This window comes from Amphibalanus amphitrite, unplaced genomic scaffold (genome assembly GCF_019059575.1).
Source record: "Amphibalanus amphitrite isolate SeventyFive unplaced genomic scaffold, NRLGWU_Aamphi_draft 000087F_arrow, whole genome shotgun sequence".
NCBI classification, from domain to species: domain Eukaryota; kingdom Metazoa; phylum Arthropoda; class Thecostraca; order Balanomorpha; family Balanidae; genus Amphibalanus; species Amphibalanus amphitrite.
Window position 1 is genome coordinate 713,595 of NW_024881583.1, and position 19,290 is coordinate 732,884.

Below are 19,290 nucleotides of genomic sequence, written 5' to 3' on the forward strand. Positions count from 1 at the left end.
AGCATTTGGTAGCGCTAGCCTTTGTTTCATTTCCGGCTGCTCTTTGACGTTAAATGCTGTTCTATTTTTTAATTTGGTGATAGCATCTTTCTACCCAATAATTGACGAACAATTCAAGCTACAATCAAATTACGAACGATGTATGATTTTTTCAATTTTTTCAATTTCTTTAGATTAAAGATTTACAATCCTATCAGAGGGCAATGGACTGAAGTTCATATTTGTTTAGCTGCTTGTTTATTGTACCATCTACGTTTACTGAAGTACGCAGCTAGAAATGAACAAGGTCGAACTTGCTTGCATTGATACGGGCTTTGGCTTACGCCTGGCATTGAATTGGGTTGAATTGCTGCCTTGGAATTGCTGTGTGGTTACGTCCTTGGGGGCCATATATCAAGCTGTGCATTTGTCATTTGTAGCGAGGAGGCGTTGTTACTACAAAAATGCCCAAACGGGTCGAAGCAGCTGAGGCACAAGAGATTGTGTCCCCAAAGAAGAGAAAACGAGTTCAAAGCAACAGTAGCCCATCAAGCGGAGCAAAGACTGTAGCGCCACCTCCTGTTGTAAAATAGTTGACCCTTATGAGGTAAGTTTTCATCTGCAGTGTGTCTGTTCTGTGTTGTCCTGGCAGTGTTTCACAGCCCTGCCATGCAGTGCACTGTACTGTTGTATTAGTGTGGTGTTTGAGACCAATTCGGCTTGGCACTCAAGCGTTGTGAGCGTCCAGGTTTATTGGTGTTAACATGGAAACCCAATGCGCTGCTGTGCCGTGCGCTGCCGTGAAACACTGCCCTTGTCATTGTGCCTGATCACTTAGTTATTCTAAAAACATTACTGAGTGGAAGGTAAAGAAGGCGGTAAAAGTATACATTGAGTCCGAGTGACTGATAAAAGATAAAGTTTTTATATTCTTACATTATTTGACATCCTGAATCCAAAAATGATACTTATATGTCTTGGAAATAAAAGAAAAAACATAATCAAACCTGGGCCCTGTTACACCGGTGATAGCAGCACGCTACTATCAAATTGCGCAAGCTGACGTAATGTGATGACGTCACACTAATGACGTTTTGTGTAATCCGTGAGCTGCGTTTGGAACAGAGTTGCTGTCTCGTTGAATGCGTTTGATAACATTTGTTTGATCGCACGGCCGTGAAGATGTTAGCAGCAATATTTGATGACATCACACAGATTAACGGCGTCATGGTTTGTTGATGTTTCCATGGAAACCCAATTTGACACGTGTGATAGCAGCGTGCTGCTATCACCGGTGAAACAGGGCCCTGACCTAACCTTACCTATTTACCTACAACCTACCAACCTACAACCTACAACCTACAAACCTACAACCTAACCTAACCTACAAACCTACCAACCTAAAACCTAAAACCTACAAACCTACAACCTAACCTAACCTAAAACCTAAATTTTTTGCTGTTACATATTTGTATCAACAGCGTCACAATTGTCCACTCGGACCTAATATATACCAATACCAAGAAGGCTTGGTCAAACTGGCTAGGATCAGAATATGCATGATCTTCCAGGAAATCATGTATTTCTTGTGCCTTTTTATGCTTTTGCTTGCAAAGGACTCACTGGGCAAGTCCAATCAATTGCAATAAGATTAAGTAGGTACTCTGGATCAGCTACATCATGGGTCAGGTTAGACAGCTTAGTCAAGAAGATTGGTCGCAAGCAACATGCATGTACAGTCAAGGGAATGCCTGATCTGATGATATAGATATAAACTTTAGAGCTTTGAACTTTTTTGCAGAATCTGTGTGTATATGTGCCATTGCACTCTATCCTTAATCCATCAAACCCTGGATTCAAAGGAAGATTAATATTCTCACAACCAAATGGTCATGCTAGATAGCCCTTTTTGAAGTTTCTAGTGCATGAAAATGCTGATCTGACCAGCATTGAATGCCTAGCCTACCTCCAGATTGGGCTGTTTGGCTGATGAGCTAGTTTGTTTCTGGTAGATACCTATGCTTTACAATGCCAGTCTGAGCTGAGCAGTTCTGTTTTGTGTAAGCTGGAATGTGTGTTCGGTGAGCCGGCCTGTTAACTTGAAAAAGCAATGACTGCACTGGTTAAAGCTAGGATGGTACAATGCTACAACCTTTCATGTTAGCCAAGCTGTCTTGTGAGTCTGAGAATATAAGATATCCTATGAGCATGCCCTGGCCAAAGCAGCCACCATCACCACTGTGACAGGAAAACTTCCAGTGAGTGAATCCCATATGGATGTGGAGTGAGAATGGGTGATGGACAATGGCACCAACTGGCAGATGCTTCTAAGCGATCTCGACGATGGGCTGTGCCGGTATCTTTCGGTTTGTCGGCTAGCCATGACACTGAAGGCTAACTGATACGTGTGTTTACTATGGAGCGCTGCATGGTTTACGCGAGAGACGACTGTTCACTCAGTGAGTATAGCGGCAATAAGACAATGGAGGGCCGAAAAACGCGCCGTTCATGGGACATGCCAGTCAGCGCACACGGTGTCTAGCGTTGCGACAAAATTCTCGCGAGAAATGAGTAGAGTAGGCAGAGTTTAATAGCTGTAGCGAACTTCGTGTCTTCTGCGTGTCGCAGTCACCTCAGTGCTACATACCTACCCAGCAGTGCGTGTTGTTAGGTGTAGCGCTTTGCGGTAAATGCCATCGTACGCGGCCTCACGAATGAAGTTGATCATATTCGGCGTCAAACTATCACAATGCCGCTACTCCGACACAACATGTAGCTCCGACGTTCCACAGAATAAGGGAGCGAAGAAGACCATGAGGTGGCGGGCAAAGTACTTGGGCTGTTATTCTTACTTGGACGACTGCTTGAACTCCGTCAACACTGAGAGGGTCAATTCACTCAACTCCCTGCTGAGTGACGGTGGCTTCTATGCATTTGAAGCAGTGAACCAGCAGCACAGCGAGTGTGCTGCCGACTCTCAGTTACCACACCAGTACCAATTGTCACTGTTTGTCACTCACAGTCTCCACCGGTCGGGCGCTGCGGCCGATGGGCGCTGGCCGGTCATTTACTTTTATGGTTCGTGTTATTGACTTCTCTTTACAGCGTCTGTACAGTGCCTAGGGACTGCCTCGGCTATGGACACCCAGCACTTACTAGGAGACTGTTTGTGATTTGCTGTGTGTAGTTAGAATGATTGCTCGCTAATTGAGTAGGTTACTTGAGTGTTTTAGCTGTTTTCATGGTCCCTCATTTTACCAATACCACCATGGGGATGAGGATGATCAACATGATATTCGAACTTATTCATTCATTCATTTATTTCAGAATGCCATTGAATTTGAAGAAACTGAGTCGACTAAAAGGTCATCTGCTCAAGACATGAAACTCTTCCATCTAACCTGTGACACAATCAGAAAATTGATGAGTCAAATTGAAGAATTGAAGAGATCGCCAGACAAGGTAAGCTTTCTGATTTCTGGTACGGTGTACGTACGTCGCGCAGTGTATTGAATATGTGTACGCACGGTGGACGGTGGTTCATTATTTCTGTTTGTCTTTTGTACTGAAGTGGGGAAATTAACTGTTTTGTTATATCAAACCTGCCCGTATAAGTCCCCCGGCACTGATGGTCTGCGGCCGCCAGAACCGGTCCCGGATCGCCGAGCTGCGCGCGCTGGCCGGACTGCACGTGCTGGCGCTGAAGAAGATCAACCGTCTGGAGAAGGCGCGCCTGAAGGCGGCCCGCGAGAACACGCACGCCGCCAAACAGCGCGTGGACACGTTCCACCTGACGCTGCAGAACCTGCTCTACGAGATCGTGCACGTGCGACGAGAGATCAACCGCTGCCTCGAGTTTAGGTCAGTAGGCAATGGCGCTCTTACAGCGACGATATGGCTGCCATCCTGTCTGGTATGGGGAAGTGGGATAAATAAACAGCAATTTATTCAGTCATGTCGAGTAACTTTTCAGCTAGCTTTGCTTTGAAACCAGTCTGGTTTCCCTTAAGTCCCATCAACAAAGATATCTTGCCGAAAAATCGCTGACCCTGTTTGGCCTTGACAGTTTTGGTTGAAAAACTGTATGCAGTCCTGCGGTTATGATAGCACGTTCCCTGCCTAGTTGATAGAACGTCGTACATTCAGAGCAGAGGATTTGAGTCGCTCCGATGCTCGATATGCGACGCTAGGTCGCCGCGATATAACCTGCTGCATTGTGTGCTGTTTGCGCCGACAGGTCCCAGGACGAGGACATCAGTCTGGTCTCTGAGGAGGAGTTCTACCGCGATGCTCCCGAGGAAATTAGCCAGCCGGTGAGCCATTGTGTTAGAACAGATTAGCCACCAGCCAGATTGTTCGTTGGGTGCGTGATGCGCTCCGGTGGTGCTTTTTTACGTTAATTTGTTGTGCTCGCCATAGACCTCTGTATACCGAGGTATACAGAGGTTTACAGAGGTCTATGTGTTTGCTTATCTTCAGATAAAAATAATGTGTCTTTGTCGCTTTTTGTGTGAGAACCATATCATGAAGTTCTTTCCCATTAACTGGACATCAGTCCCCCACCACACTGACCTTCCGTCCCCCGTGCCCCGTTCGCAGTCGTCGACGCGCGAGGACGAACACCGCCGCCACCTGGCGCGCCTGGACTGGGAGCTGGAGCAGCGCCGACGACTGGCCGCCGACTGTCGCCAGCTGGACACGGACAAACGGCGCATCAGCCAGCGTATCGGACAGCAGAGGAAGCGGCTCAGCGACCTGGCGCCCCAGCTCGCCGCCGTGCTACAGGTACCGGCGACAGTTCAGTAAAACAGGACTGCTAAAATGCTGCTTATTGTGTGAATTAAACTGTAGGCTAGCTATTACTAATTTGTTTGGATAATCATTGGCTTGCCTTTTTGTGAGTACTAGCTAATTCTGGGCTTAACTATTCCTTTTCAGTATTTTCTTGCTAAGATTTTCCCAAAGAGCCCCGGTCATCCAAACGATCATCTAGAGAGTCGGCAACGGTCGGCACTCGGTACGGTGATAGCTGTCAATAACGGCCACACTGCCATGTTGTCCTATCACGGACGGACGTGATCTCACCGCGACCGTTTTCAGACAGGCAGTGGTTGGGTTTCCAGACGGCTTGGGTGGCTGATGTAGTCTGTCTCATACGTGGTGGTATTCAGTTGCTTCTCAGAAGGTTGGTGTTGTGACAATGGGTAAACGCCTTAAAGGGACAGTATCATCGAAAAAAAATCCATGTATGGAGCTGATTTTTTTTTTACTAGCATTTCTTATTTTTCTGAATCAGAAAAACATAGTTTGAGGACCGAACTCGGTGAAAAATATTGCAACCACATTTCATTTTCATGATTCATTTTCATGAGCGAACCACCACTATACAAGCATGGCCGCCAGTTTGGAAGCATGCAAAATTACTACAGAACTGGCGCAGATAATACATTATTGACGCTACGCTTACGCAGTCGTTCTTCTGATTGAGTTGTCCTTAGGGAGAGGTAGCCTTAGGTATTGCCTATAAAAATATAACGTGACAATTGGAGGGAGTGACAATTGGACGTGACAATTGACAATGGGAGAAAATATCACGTGACAATCACGTGATAAACGTCATACATTGGAGGGAGATTGTGATTCAAGCTGGAGGAATTCCTTTGTTGAGCCGCTAGAATCCGAAGGAAACAGCGGAAATTGCCTACGACTATTTAATGAATTTAACGGTGATGAATAAGTGCGAAAAACGTTTTGGCTTTATAAAATTTGATGAAATGACCAGGGTAAAAGTTTTATTACTGGCGGTCAATTCAAAACGGCGCAAACATTTAAACAGTGAAGATAGTGAAGCACGATTCAAAGTGTGGTACACCTTTCGTACTTTGAGCGGCGATAGCGGGATAACGGTGTGGAGCTTCGAGGATCGGTCTTCAGTTCCCGGACCAGAAAGGTGGGGCCATGCAATGTCAAATTTCATCAAAATGGTGATACTGTCCCTTTAAAGAGGACGGGGTAGTAAGCTCTGATTATGATCAGACGGTAGACGCGAATGCGGTGTTCATACGAGTCGTTTTTTGTTTTTGATTCAGAAAAGTAACCTAAGAAATAAGAAAAAGCACTTACAGAGAATGAAATAATAACAGAAATAAGAACTCGTCAAAGGACGTACGCTGCTTCCTGGTTTGATGTATTCTGAAGTCTGAAAGGCCACCGGAATGTGCCATTTTAGGATTCGAAATTGCCTTCGTTTCGTTCCACATGGAGTATTTCGTTCCACCTCAAAAGGCACAGTCCGGGAAATATGTATTACAGCTCCTCTGACTGCTACTCATAACAGTATGCCTTCCAGGAAGGCGGCTTGATTTCTCGAGCGATCTCTCGCGTGGTCGTCATGTGTAGGAAATGAAAACATTTGTTATACTTTTTGTGTTTCTAGTGAGCTCCGCCGTCAGCTTTCCGTGGAGTGTGCATTGACCTGAGTCCGCCCATATCTACAACAGAGAACCCAATGAGTGAAATGGCCTGTCTGCCCGAGCCCTGAGTCTATCCTGACCTCCCCCCAGAGCACGCAGCCGCTGCAAGAGGAGCTGTCGCTGCCGCTGGACCAGCGTCGGCAGCAGCACCGTCTGGCCGCTCTGCTGCCTCGGCCGCTTTACCTGCTCTATGTGCAGACCACCGCCTACGCCGAGGCCTGCGGTGAGTTCAGAGAGCACAGCCACTCCGGCTAACTTTGGACTCCGACAGTTAACATCTAACACACAAAACTGGGAAGTCGAGGATTATACAACCATTATACTTGTTAAAGTTATCCAATAATCGCAAATCAAGCGCCGTTTATACGCTCTGCCTACACTGCGGCGTCCTAGGCGAGCTTCACTAAACCTCTATGTATAACATAGCGTGTGGATCGACATAGTGCGCCCTCTGCCCGCACCTGTGCCCGTGCGGCGTGCCGGTCCCTCGGGTATTCTAGTGGTGACAGTCGGTGTTCGTTCGTTACAGACTCGTCCATCAGCGCCACCATATGTGGCAGTGAGGAGGAGGCCGTCACCCTGAAAATGGCCGACCAGAGGGAGTCGGGAGACGAGTCGGAGTCAGACCAGGAGGCAGAGGTGAGTCGGAGTCGGATCAGAGGTGAATCGAAGTCGCAGTCAGACCAGGTGGCAGAGTTTGTTGTTGTTGTTGTTGTTTTTGAGGTTGGAGTCGGATCAGATGTGGATCAGACCAGAGCTGGTGAGTCGGAGTCGGATCAGAAGTGGGTCGGAGCCAGGCCAGATGTGGGTCAGACCAGGGCTCCGTTTCATAAAGCGAGTCCGTAACTTACGCCGGTTTTTGGTCTTGTATTGCAAGTGCATGTGAAGCGATGACGATAGTTTGAATCGTTGAATTTATTTAAGGGAGAAGGGGAAATGAATTTATCGCTTTACATGCGCTTGCAATACAAGCCGCAAAAACCGGCGTAAGTTACGGACTCGCTTTATGAAACCAGACCCAGGTCGAGTCGGGAGACGACTCGGAAGTCGGACCAGAAGTGGGGATTGGTCGGAGTTGAATGAGGCGGTAGCCGGTAGGGCTGAGTCGCAGGCGGCTCGGCGGCGGCACGGGGCTGACGTCTGCCTGACCGGGTCGGACATAGATTATTTAACCTGGCCAAACAGGGCACAGCCAGTGAATGGACTCCTCAGCTGCGACCGCCACATACGACATTTAACTGGTGAAAACGTGTAATCTGCGCCGCGGCGGCTGGACGCTGAATGGAACGGGCTCCGCTGCGGTAACGAGTCGGCGCCGCCAAGTCTTCTCTTCTGGAAACTGATGTAATAGTTTCGTGTGACTGAGTATATGAATGAAATGAGACATGCATACTATTGCATTTCGGTTTTGGTTGATAAAGCACAAACAATGCCAGACATGGCTTTAGTCGCTATTTCGTTGACCGTGATTATGCAGACTGTACCTCGTAGGTCGGAGTCGTAATGGTGTTGCCGACTCTGTGTCGTTCTTGAGTCGCCTTTCATAACAGGTCCGTTTATGGTGCAGCTGCGATTTCCTTTCCACTCGCTCGAATTCTCTCAGAAGTGGTTGTTGACTCAGGTAGCAGTTACTCATTGTGCATTCGCTTAAGGGTAACGTGTCACTTTGACATTTACTCAATTTCATTACACCCGCTTTTCTCGCTAGTCCCAGCGGCAGCCAGTCGCCCCACGTCTGCCCGCGACTGTGTTTGCTGCACCCGTAGTCCGTAGGTGCCCCGCCCGGTCACCTGAGCTCTCTGTGGCCGCCCCGCACTGCACCCCTCTCCCCAGCAGCAGTCGGTCTGCGCGCTAATGCGGGCCATGCCACGAGTGATGTACTGGCGCTATTTCCGAGCACCGGAGAATGGACTGCCACCGGCGCCAGAGCCCCGAGTATTTCTCCCCAGCATAGCGAATTGCTGTGGTTACACTGCCTTTTGTGGTGTGATTACATACGCTCAGTTACATGATGGGTTAACTACAGTCGGCGTAGAAGCAGTGGAATTGTCAGATTCTTGCTTGTTGTAAGCAGCGTTGGAATTGTGAGGGTAAATCAAACTATACGATGGCGTTCAAAGTGCCTTGTATACAGCACGCTTCGAATCATGGCACGTTTTGTGAGGTAGCGTTTTCAGAAGTCTTTTTAGACTGTATAGATTACCTATTACTACGTATAACAGCCGACATCAGTCACCCTGCATATGGTAATCATTGTAACTGGCATTATCGGGCCAGTCTTGATGGCTAATGATCTGATCCGTACTCTTGTTTGTCGGATATCAGGCTTTGTTTGTCTTATCGGAACCAATTAGTCCAAACCTTGTGTTATGACCTTCGGGGAACGCAGCAGAGATCGTGGTAGCTTCTACCTCTTTAGCTATGCTCTGGAGCATCCGTTAAAGTTCAGGGATAAAGGCAAAATCATAATCTGTTCGGGCTTCATGTCTGAACAGTCACTTCCAACATTACACGACATTGACCTAAATTAATGCTTGCCTCTCTCGTTTTCCTAGATCTAGATGCTTTGGTTCATTGTTAAGCATCAGCATCGAAACATCGATATTTGTTCACCTTGGGTGATCGGTACTGACCTAAAATTGACTGAAAAAGTACTGTTGTTTTGATACACGCTTTACTTCCACCTGCTGCTTCTTGCTGAGTGGCTGAGGTGTAAGTTTGGAGGAGGGAGGGGACGTTGACATGACAGCCGTAGCTCTCAGCGGGCCGCAGACTGGTTGAGTCTTTGGTAAAAACTGCTCCCTAGTTTGTGCTTCCTGCAATTCATTAAAGACCCTGGGATGTCTTGTTGAAACTTTACAACAGTTCAAGCTTCGTTGAGCGACGCGGCGCCGCTGGACGTGCGATGGGTTATATCGAATGAAAATATCGAACATCAAACAGAACTTCAGCCAGTGGTCAATTATAGCCGGTATATTTAGTACACCATGCAGCGCACTTGGCGAAGGTACATACACTGGCACAAAGGCATCCGGCGGGGACGGAACTACGCTCGTCTTCGTCTTGATACATATGTATGTCGCAATCAATACTGCGGCTGTAGACTTAGCGAGCGGCATTTTGAGAAACGACAAATATAGATCAGTAAAGTCCGGCCTGGCTATTTACCGATATTCGGCAATATCTACGATCGGAGCTTGTCTTTTGGCTTTATTGCAGCTGAGCGTAGGATTGTCTCAGTGGGAACCGCTGTGGAGGGAAGTTCTAGTCAACTTTTTGTGTCAAGAATTTTAATGAAAATGACATTACTGCGCTTGTGTTGCATGATACGCGTGACAAGTTACTTTGAAAGAACCCCAGGTACAGCCAATGCTCAGAATCAAACGGTTCACTTATGACTCATGAGATCAGCTAGGTCTATTCTATTCTAAGCTCATCATATTCAGGTACTGGTAATTGGTATTCTCTGCTGTCCACCCCACATTTATGTCTCCCAAATATCTGGGACCTCACGTGCGTTCGCAAAACACGTCGTTTTCGCACCGCCATTCGAAAGTCGGGTCACGTACGAAAAAAGTTGTTCCTGTCCTCAAGTCACGCCACTGTCGCTGGCCTTCGTAGGTTACAGTTCCAGTCACTTTGTTCTTCCCGCAACAAGCTAGCCCGTGATATCTGACAGCCACACAGTGGGCTATTCTTGTCTCAATATTAGGCGTAATATGTCAACACTCACACACAGTCGGCCAAGAGTAAGTTTAAGTGTTCGGAGTAGTTCTCTTTACGGCGCAGCTCAATAATCTCGGTGCCAATGGGATCGAGACTCTGTGTGTATGTATAGGGGCCATATGGGTGGAGCACCAGCGCACGGAACGCTGGAAGAATTGTCCGAGAATGCTGACCCGTGCAGCGCTCCGCAGCCGTCTCTCCTCTGTACCCCAGATGAGGTCGAGCCGTAAGCCCGCGTGGGTACTGCTCGGCGGGTGGGTTGTTCTCTGTACCCTAGATGAGGTCGAGCCTTATGTCTGCGTGGGTACCTACTGCTCGGCGGGTGGGTTGTTCGTTGTACCCTAGATGAGGTCGAGCTTGGGTGCTGGTCGGAGGCTGTATGTCTTTTGTACCCTAGATGAGGTCGAGCCTTATGTCCGCCTGGGTGCTGGTCGGCGGCCGCTCGGCGGCGGTGGCCACCTTCCTCCGTTGTTCGCGCACCTGGTGCCGCCAGCGGCCGGCCAGCAGCCGCAGCAGGCCGGGCCCCAGCACGCCGTGCAGCAGCGTGATGTGCAGGTGGTTGAGCAGCGCCTTGTTGCCGGCCGGCAGCTGGCTGGTGTTGATGGGCACCAGCAGCGTGTCGACCAGCACCGTGCACAGACCCAGCTGCGCCCAGCTCTCCGAGGGCAGGTAGTTGCGCGGCCGGTGCGTGCCCTGCCGGCCGCTGCTGGCGCGCAGCAGCAGCACGCAGCACAGGAAGTTGGACGTGTTGATACTGCTGTTGATGGCGAACAGCGCCAGCGCCGGAGGCCGCTCCGGCAGCGGTTCGCCGGTGCACAGGTAGAAGCCGAACCCGTTCAGGCCGAACAGGGGCGCCAGCGCCAGGCCGACTCCGGTGGCGGCGAGCAGCAGCCGGTTCTGCCAGCGGAGTCGGGTCTGTGTGAGGTGCGGCGCCAGCGCCGGCAGCCGGGCGGCACTCACCTGCTGCAGACGACAGGCGCTCACCAGACAGTTGGCCGCCGAGATCAGACCCACCGTGTTAATCTCCACCATGGAGGCCGCCAGACAGGCGGGACGCACCAGAGACGGCCACGCGTGCACGTGCTCGCTCACTGGCTTCCACAGATTGGAGAGCGTCATAAGAACTATGCTGATACGCATCCTGGTGAGCAGCGTGTCGTCGCTGGCGGAGCGGGCCGAGCGCCGGTGGCGGGTCAGATCCTGCGCCACGCACAACTGCGGCACCAGGCCGGCGGCGGCCAGCAGGACGTACACCAGGTGACGGCTCAGCTGCCAGACGTCCGCGCCGCACTCCGCCACCGCTGCCGCCGCCGCTGCTGCCGGCTCAGTGGTGTTGGTGACGAACGTCATTCTGGTGCGACGGCCGCCGACCGACTGCCGGTCGGGCGGCTGGCAGAGTCGGCGGCCGACCTCTGCGCGCAGTCAGCGGTGTAGGTGCCGAGAGACCGCAGTCAGACGATGAAGCTGACGGAAATGAGGGGGAAATAGAAAAAAAAAGATAGCGCACAAAGCTCTTATGGACTGACATTGCCTCCAGGTGACAGGCCACGGCTCTACAGACGACGCCAGCGGTCAGCGTCGGACGGACTGAAAGCATGGTCAGCGGTCGGACGGGCCAATAGCTTCCAGTCGTGCAGTATGTAGGACGGTCGAGAGCGAGCCCTAGTTCAACATAGCGTGACACGGAACGGGCTGCACAGCAACAGCATGACACGAAGAGGCACGAAAGGTCTATTCAGGTGGCAGCTGGCCTCGTTATGGCTTGATTTGAACTCAAAACAGGCGCTAATTGAAATGATACCGAACCAATTTTAGTCCTAGATGGTTCAGACTTCAGAGATTGCTTCGGTTCACTTACGATCGGGCGTGGCCTGTTCCTGTATGGGTACGCGGCAACAATACGTGCTCGTGCGGCTATCCATGGCCTGTCTCTATGTGACTGACCAGTGCCCCGCCCCTCTCCCCGTCCCTAGGACGAGGCCAGGAGGAAGAAGCGCCACCGTAAGTCGGCCCGAGACGAGGAGGCCGCCCGTCTGCGCAAACTGCTGCACAAACATCCGCTGCTCGTGGTGGTGGAGATCGTCTGCAAGGGTCAGTTGGGTCACCACGGGTCAGTGGGGGTCACCACTCACCAGGGGTCACCGCCCGGTCACTTGGGGTCACTACCACGTCGGGTCACCTGGCACATTGCCCCAACAGACGGTAAATAACTTTTGAAAATACCAATTTCCAATTTTAGTGTTTTCTGGACCAAAATTTTGCGAGGAATCCGATGGTGTGGTCCCCGAAATCTGAAAAATTTCCATTTTGGAGATAGCACCTATTTTTTGAAAAATAAATATTCGTCAGGCTTAATAGTCAAATAAATTGGAAATATAATGAGTTAATTTTTGTAACAACACTAGAATGTGTCGAACATGAATTAGAGATATATTTTAGCTGAGATGATACTATATCTGCGCATACATGTACATGAACTAGTACATTAACCCTCGTCGGCCGAGAAGGGGTGGGGCGGGTGCCGCCTAATAGGGCTTTTCGCGATAGCTTAAAACTCGCTTAGGGTAGACAGCTGAAACTTGGCATACCTAATCTTTTATTCAAGCTGGATCTTTTGACCTCAACTGCGTTTTCAGGTCAGGTCAGGTCACTGACCTATGACGTCATAAATGAGCCTCTGCGAGGTCCTCAGATGTTGCAACTTTGCAACGCCCTCAGTGCCAGAGGAACTTTCACAGGAAGATGAAACTTACAGGACGTAGTATCCTTCAGAGGTCTCACAACTTGTATATCTCGGATTTAACCTAAATGTCACATGAGGTCAGGTCGGTCACGTGACCTCACCATTATAAGTCAATGGGGGAAATATGAAAACTGTTATTTTGGCGCCGGAAATGATCTAAAACTGTCCCAAGCACATGAATCGTGGTTTCATGTACTCTTTGTAAGGTCCGATCATGAAACCACGATTTCATGTGCTTGGGATAGTTTTAGATCATTACCGGCGCCAAAATAACGGTTTTCGTATTTCCCCCATTGACTTATAATGGTGAGGTCACGTGACCGACCTGACCTCATGTGACATTTAGGTTAAATCCGAGATATACAAGTTGTGAGACCTCTGAAGGATACTACGTCCTGTAACTTTCATCTTCCTGTGAAAGTTCCTCTGGCACTGAGGGCGTTGCAAAGTTGCAACATCTGATGACCTCGCAGAGGCTCATTTATGACGTCATAGGTCAGTGACCTGACCTGACCTAAAAACGCAGTTGAGGTCAAAAGATCCAGCTTGAATAAAAGATTAGGTATGCCAAGTTTCAGCTGTCTACCCTAAGCGAGTTTTAAGCTATCGCGAAAAGCCCTATTAGGCGGCACCCGCCCCACCCCTTCTCGGCCGACGAGGGTTAATGTACTAGTTCATGTACATGTATGCGCAGATATAGTATCATCTCAGCTAAAATGTATCTCTAATTCATGTTCGACACATTCTAGTGTTGTTACAAAAATTAACTCATTATATTTCCAATTTATTTGAGTATTAAGTCTGACGAATATTTATTTTTCAAAAAATAGGTGCTATCTCCAAAATGGAAATTTTTCAGATTTCGGGGACCACACCATCGGATTCCTCGCAAAATTTTGGTCCAGAAAACACTAAAATTGGAAATTGGTATTTTCAAAAGTTATTTACCGTCTGTTGGGGCAATGTGCTGGGGTCACTACCCGGTCACCGGTCAGTGGATAACGCGATTTGTTCGTAGGCTTTGAGCCACGACTAATCAGTTGTAATGTGAATGTCCAATGTCCATTGACTAAGAGGCTTAGCTTGATGTATACTGGTTGTGTTTTCCGGGCTACCACATCTTTGCTCAGCTGGCTGACAAACATTTATGGAAAGCGATCTTTTGTATTCCTATTTTAATATATGTCACTCGATGAGCCGAGTTGTTCGCTCTATTGGGTCTATTTTGTTTTAATATTTGTTACGTACAGAACGGGGAACCATTTAAACGCGTTCGATGTTAATGTGAGTTAATGACATTCACTCAAGTTCAGTATAGGTCCATCACTGAGGTTTAACGATGGGGATTGGCTCGGTGCCGTAACATAATTGCCCACTATGGCCTTCTTAGCCATTATCTGTAATGAGCTCGGCCGTACCCGTACTGAGCAGTCCTTGTGTCTCCGAAAATGGCCAGGCAGTGATTGTCATAGTAGTTTCGACCAGACTTGTGACTTATCGTGTTCTACTAACCCCTATATTTTTATCGATATGTAGATAGTGACATGTTGGTAATGCGTAGAAATATTATTTTGTCAAACACAATTTATCGCATTCATTATATGCATTTCCAAACACGAGTGTATCTTCCATAAAAGATGCACAACGAAATATGTCTAATACCGCATTTCTTCACTTTTGTTTCCTTTTCTTTTATTTCCTTGAATGTTCAGCAGTCATGGTTCTCGTTACATTTCACGGCCGTTCATTGAACGCCCTATTACCGGCCGGGCGGTCACCCTGTGTTCACGGTATGATACCGGTGTGTTTCAGACCTGGGCCGTCTGGTGCTGGAGTTTGTACACCTCACGCAACTGGGTATCGTCACCGTCTCGGTCGGCATCCAAGACTGCGCCGTCACCGGGTATGTGTACTTACCCAGTGCTATCCAACTCTGATAACATGCCGGTTATGTATTCTATTCAACCTTATCCATCAATACCAGTAGCTTTATGACTGCGCCTTTACTGGGTAGATGTGCATTGTTTACCCATCACTAACACCAGGACTGTCTAAGTGGGCGGGTACGAGTACCTACCCCACCCAGTCATATCTACCACTGTCACCAACATCACTGTTCCGACAGCGGGTTCTTAGCATATCAGTCCTGCCGCCTTTCCTCCGCCGTCCGCCCCAGTCGGCAGTCAGTCGACGAGGGCTGTACACATACCGTGATAAACCGTGAAACCCTCACTTATAAATTCGCTCGCCCTTTTCGCTGGTTCGCTCACTCATCATCCTTGACCGGGAGATATCAGGTGTTTTGACCAGTCCCGTAGTGAGCAGATTCTGGCAGTGCTGCACCGACTTAACGGCTCTTCAAACCAACAAACTTGGACCTTGATCCAAGCTAAATTGGTGCTCAGTGTTGTAAAATGCTTTAGGTACCTAAGGTCAGTGCGATTCTAATTTTAGTGCAAGCCATTAGGCTGCAGTCTCTCTAAAACTTAAACGTTTTTTGGCTGGGATCGTATAACTACTCCAAAAATAGCTTGAATCCTGTCTGAACCTCAAAACGTTTTATCCTTGATGCCACGGTGTTTTAGTTTTCCGTTATGTTCACTGTTGCGGGTGCTCCAAGACAAGTTCAGGTAGAAAAAATTAATATTATTTTTGCTACTGAATATATTTTATTTGCATTAACACGCAAGCCAAGTGGTCCAATAGCAATGCCCGGTATCATTCTGCACCAATGCGCTTCAGGCCCGTCTGGACCAGTAGCACTACCCCCTGTACCGTGTGTCAGGGCCGTGCTGGTTCGTCAGTAACCTGTAACGCTTCCCCCTTCCCCCTGTCTTTACCAGAGCCTCGTCAACAATAACCAGTAACGCCCTGCCCGCTGTCTTTACCAGCGCCCTGCTGTCGGCCGAGTCGCTACTCGACTACCTGGAGCCGGGTGACGCCGGCTCCGACTCGCCGTCGGCGGCGACGGCTCACCAGCTGCGTCGCGCGGGCCTGTCGCCGCTGGGACAGTACATCACCGCCGGGCAGCTCGGCAAACCCTACCTGTGGGCGCAGCGGCTGGCCGGACTGGAGTTTATCGCCGGCACGCAGGTGGGTGGACGGGGACTTATGGAGCGGTGGGAGAACGCACGACCGTAGTCTGACGGTGGCGTCTGATGGTCTGCTTCCTAAGCTGACTGTTTGTCGATGTATCTCGTCATTTGATCGTTATTCTACTCTGCCATTCTCCATTTCTATCTAGTATTCTGTATTAGCGTCATCTGACCGCTCATCATCTGACCGCCTGCGATTGACTGTAGTTATTTTGTCTGACTTTGTTCTTATCGGACCGTCTGACCGCCTGAGGACCAATAGTCCGTCATCCGTCGGACTGTTGGTGGTCTTCGTTTTTTTTTTTTGCTTCTCAATCTCATGTGATTGCCATTCCCCGGCCTTCTGTCTGTATATTTCTGTCTGACTTTTTGCATTTCGTTGTTTGACCGTTTTTGTCCTTTCGCCAGGACCCTCCGGCGCCGGCGGCCGAGTCGGTGGCCGCCCTTCATGTCGAAGCCACGATGAAGCAGATCCGCGCCCGACTCGAGGCGCGCGTGGCGCTCCAGGGCCAGCTGGACGCCATAGGTGAGTGATAGACAGGACTGTGGCCTGGGGAGGGGACTTTGAGCGTTTAGCAGGACGTCTCCTCCCCCCCCCCCCATACGTTTTATGCTATTCTTGCAGTTCACCGAATCACCTGTGCAGTTGCGTGTGCTTGTTGTATGGTGCGCATTGAGCCAAGTTTTTTATGAGTGTGGCTTTAGTGAAACTGTAGGCCAGGGCGCCAGGCGTAGCTCATTAGCCTTGTGTTGTGTCACCAGCTCTCCCTTTCCGTCGTCTGACGCCGCCTAGCGGTCTGTGCCTCGACAGGCTCCGCCATCTCCTCCCTAGTATCCCCTCTGTCCCCTCTGCCTGGTCTGACCGTGCCTCTCGTCTGTGCCTCGCTAGGCGGGGGTAACCTGCTGCCATCCACCTTCCTAGTCGACTATGCCTATCGTCTGTGTTTCGGCACTCCTGTGACCTGCCGCCCTCCCTCTCCTCTCCTTGTTCTTATTTGACTGTGCCTCTCGTCTGCGTCCCGCCAGGCGCGGGAAACGTGCCGCCCTTCCCCTCTCTGGTCTGACCGTGCCTCTCGCCTCTGCGTCTCGCCAGGCGCGGGTAAGCTGCCGCTGCCTGATCCGGTATCGGCGCAGCTACCGGCCGCCCGCGAGTCGCGCCTCGTCTCGTGGCTCTCCATCAGCCCCGAGACGTACCGCGCCTCGGGCGTGCTCTGCGCTGCCGAGCTGGACGATTGCTGCGCCTGCTTCCTGGCGAAACTGGAGCACCCGGCAGGTAGGGACGGCGGCGCTGGGCAGTGGGCAGGACTCAAAGCGGCGCTGGTCAGAACACAAAGCGGTGCTAGTATGGCACAGAAGACAGGGAACACGCGTAGTACATGCATAGGTATTGGAAACTGGACAGGGAGCAGAGGGCTCATCAGTTGAGCACCCCTGTGGCACAGGGGACTGCGGGAACATATTCCATTATAGAGCAGTTACGGCGGGCCCGTATGACGCAGACCAGGCAGAGAGGCTGGAGCATCATGACGGTAGGGTGTTCGCTGTTCAGTGTCTATTGAAGACGTTGGGTTCAAAGTTAGCCGATGAGTTCAATGAATTTCGCTTTCGTGGCTGCAGGCATCGTCCGTGAGGTGGTGAAAAATAGCAAATAAGTGAAATGGGTATGTAATTTTCCAAATATAGGGGGAGTACTTGACAAGCTGGCTGCTTGTGACACATAAAATACCGCCAGTGAGCATTCCAATTCTGTCTTCTCCTGACGCCATTGTCTTGGTGGTGCGCGGACATTCGATCAGTATTATCCCGAGCAGCGATACCTTAACATTGCTTCATTCGCCCGATATACCCTCGACCTTTCTGCTCCGTGCCAGTCGCCCACGTGATGAGATCTTTTTCTATGAGCGTTATAAACAATTTACCTTAAGTAAAGGTCATTAGATACCCTTTCGAGTAATAAGACCCTTTACTCAAGAGGCGCTTTCTCCTCTTCTGATGAAGACGAGTTGGCTGCCATGCTTGTTGTCGCCATAAAATGACGACCACTGTTGTTAGTGACATTAGCTACTGCGGTAGCCACTCTTGAGCATTAGTAGGAGAAGTTGTAGTTAAACTTGTCGGGGTGGTTCTTCCATTCTTTCCCAAGTCTGAACTTAAAAACATCGGCATTTGGTGCTTCAATAGTGTTCCTGGACAGCTTGTTCCACGCCCGAGTCACTCGTGCCGCGAAGAAGGCTTTCCTAGGTCCCGACTGATGCTGAACCTGCAGCTTTTGACCGTGACTTCGGGTGGTACGGCTAAGGGAGTCCTTGAACATGCTGTTGCGACAACACGAGCACTCTCTTTGGTAGTCCACCGTGTCGAGGCCTTTTAAGATTTTGAATGTCTCGATAATATCTGATCTTTGCCTTCGGAATTCCAGGGTAGGCAAATTGAGGCTTCTGAGACGATCTGAGTATGACAGGTGAGACAGCCCCTTCACCAGTCTCGTTGCCCGCCGTTGCACCTGCTCGAGTGCGTCTTTATCTTTCTTAAATTTGGGGCTCCATATAACAGCGGCATACTCAAGATGGGGTCTCACGATGCTCTTGTACAAGGCTTGAAAGACATCACTGTCAATGTTTGCAAAGGTATGCTTGATGACTCCGAGAATTCTATTGACCTTGTTAACCTGGTTTATGACATGTTTTGAGAACGATAGTTTCTTGTCAATAGTAACTCCTAGGTCTTTTTCTTCACTGACTGCTTCCGGAGTGTGACAGACTGTGCTACCGTGTAATGATGCGCTAGGCAGTATGCGGGGATGTCTCCTGGCGACCGCGCTGCCCGCGGCGGTCGGCGCCCTGTAATGCGAGCACGGCACACGGCATGTCAGACAAATTCCTGCCCCGCGGTGGTTATGTAATCACATCAGGCACAGAGACATCTAAATACCTGTCCAGAATTAGATACGAAGGCATCAGATCTATTCAGTGCGACTCAGGCTACCAGCGCTCTTACACTTACAGTCTCAGGTTGCATGGTAACTGGACCCAGGACTATAAATGTAACATCAACCTGGCTAATATGTGTCATTAACTTAGAGTGATTCTTGCGTCATCTCATCGATTCTTGTTCATTTAACTACAAACCGTGTGCTTTTGGGAAACGATGTAGTCGCCGACCTAGAATTTCACGACAGCTCGAGAAAAGTGTCACCATCCGCTGTTTTTTGTGGCAACGGTAATTGCCCAGAAACTTAGAAAACTGTTCGTGCGAATATGTGGCTATTTTTAGG

General features: G+C 49.6%; 1 protein-coding gene across 1 annotated transcript in view; it reads left to right on the top strand.

Annotated features, from left to right (window-relative positions):
• Positions 1-19,290, top strand: part of LOC122379935 (THO complex subunit 5 homolog) — a 22,151-nt gene continuing 2,861 nt past the window's right edge. Inside the window, exons 1-12 of the mRNA XM_043362602.1 lie at positions 1-586; positions 3,307-3,441; positions 3,626-3,840; positions 4,217-4,292; positions 4,579-4,764; positions 6,543-6,675; positions 6,982-7,091; positions 12,152-12,269; positions 14,734-14,824; positions 15,813-16,014; positions 16,425-16,542; positions 17,110-17,289. Of these exons, the coding sequence (XP_043218537.1) occupies positions 3,361-3,441; positions 3,626-3,840; positions 4,217-4,292; positions 4,579-4,764; positions 6,543-6,675; positions 6,982-7,091; positions 12,152-12,269; positions 14,734-14,824; positions 15,813-16,014; positions 16,425-16,542; positions 17,110-17,289 (1,510 nt within the window). The 5' untranslated portion in view covers positions 1-586; positions 3,307-3,360. The remainder of the gene's footprint in view (positions 587-3,306; positions 3,442-3,625; positions 3,841-4,216; positions 4,293-4,578; positions 4,765-6,542; positions 6,676-6,981; positions 7,092-12,151; positions 12,270-14,733; positions 14,825-15,812; positions 16,015-16,424; positions 16,543-17,109; positions 17,290-19,290) is intronic.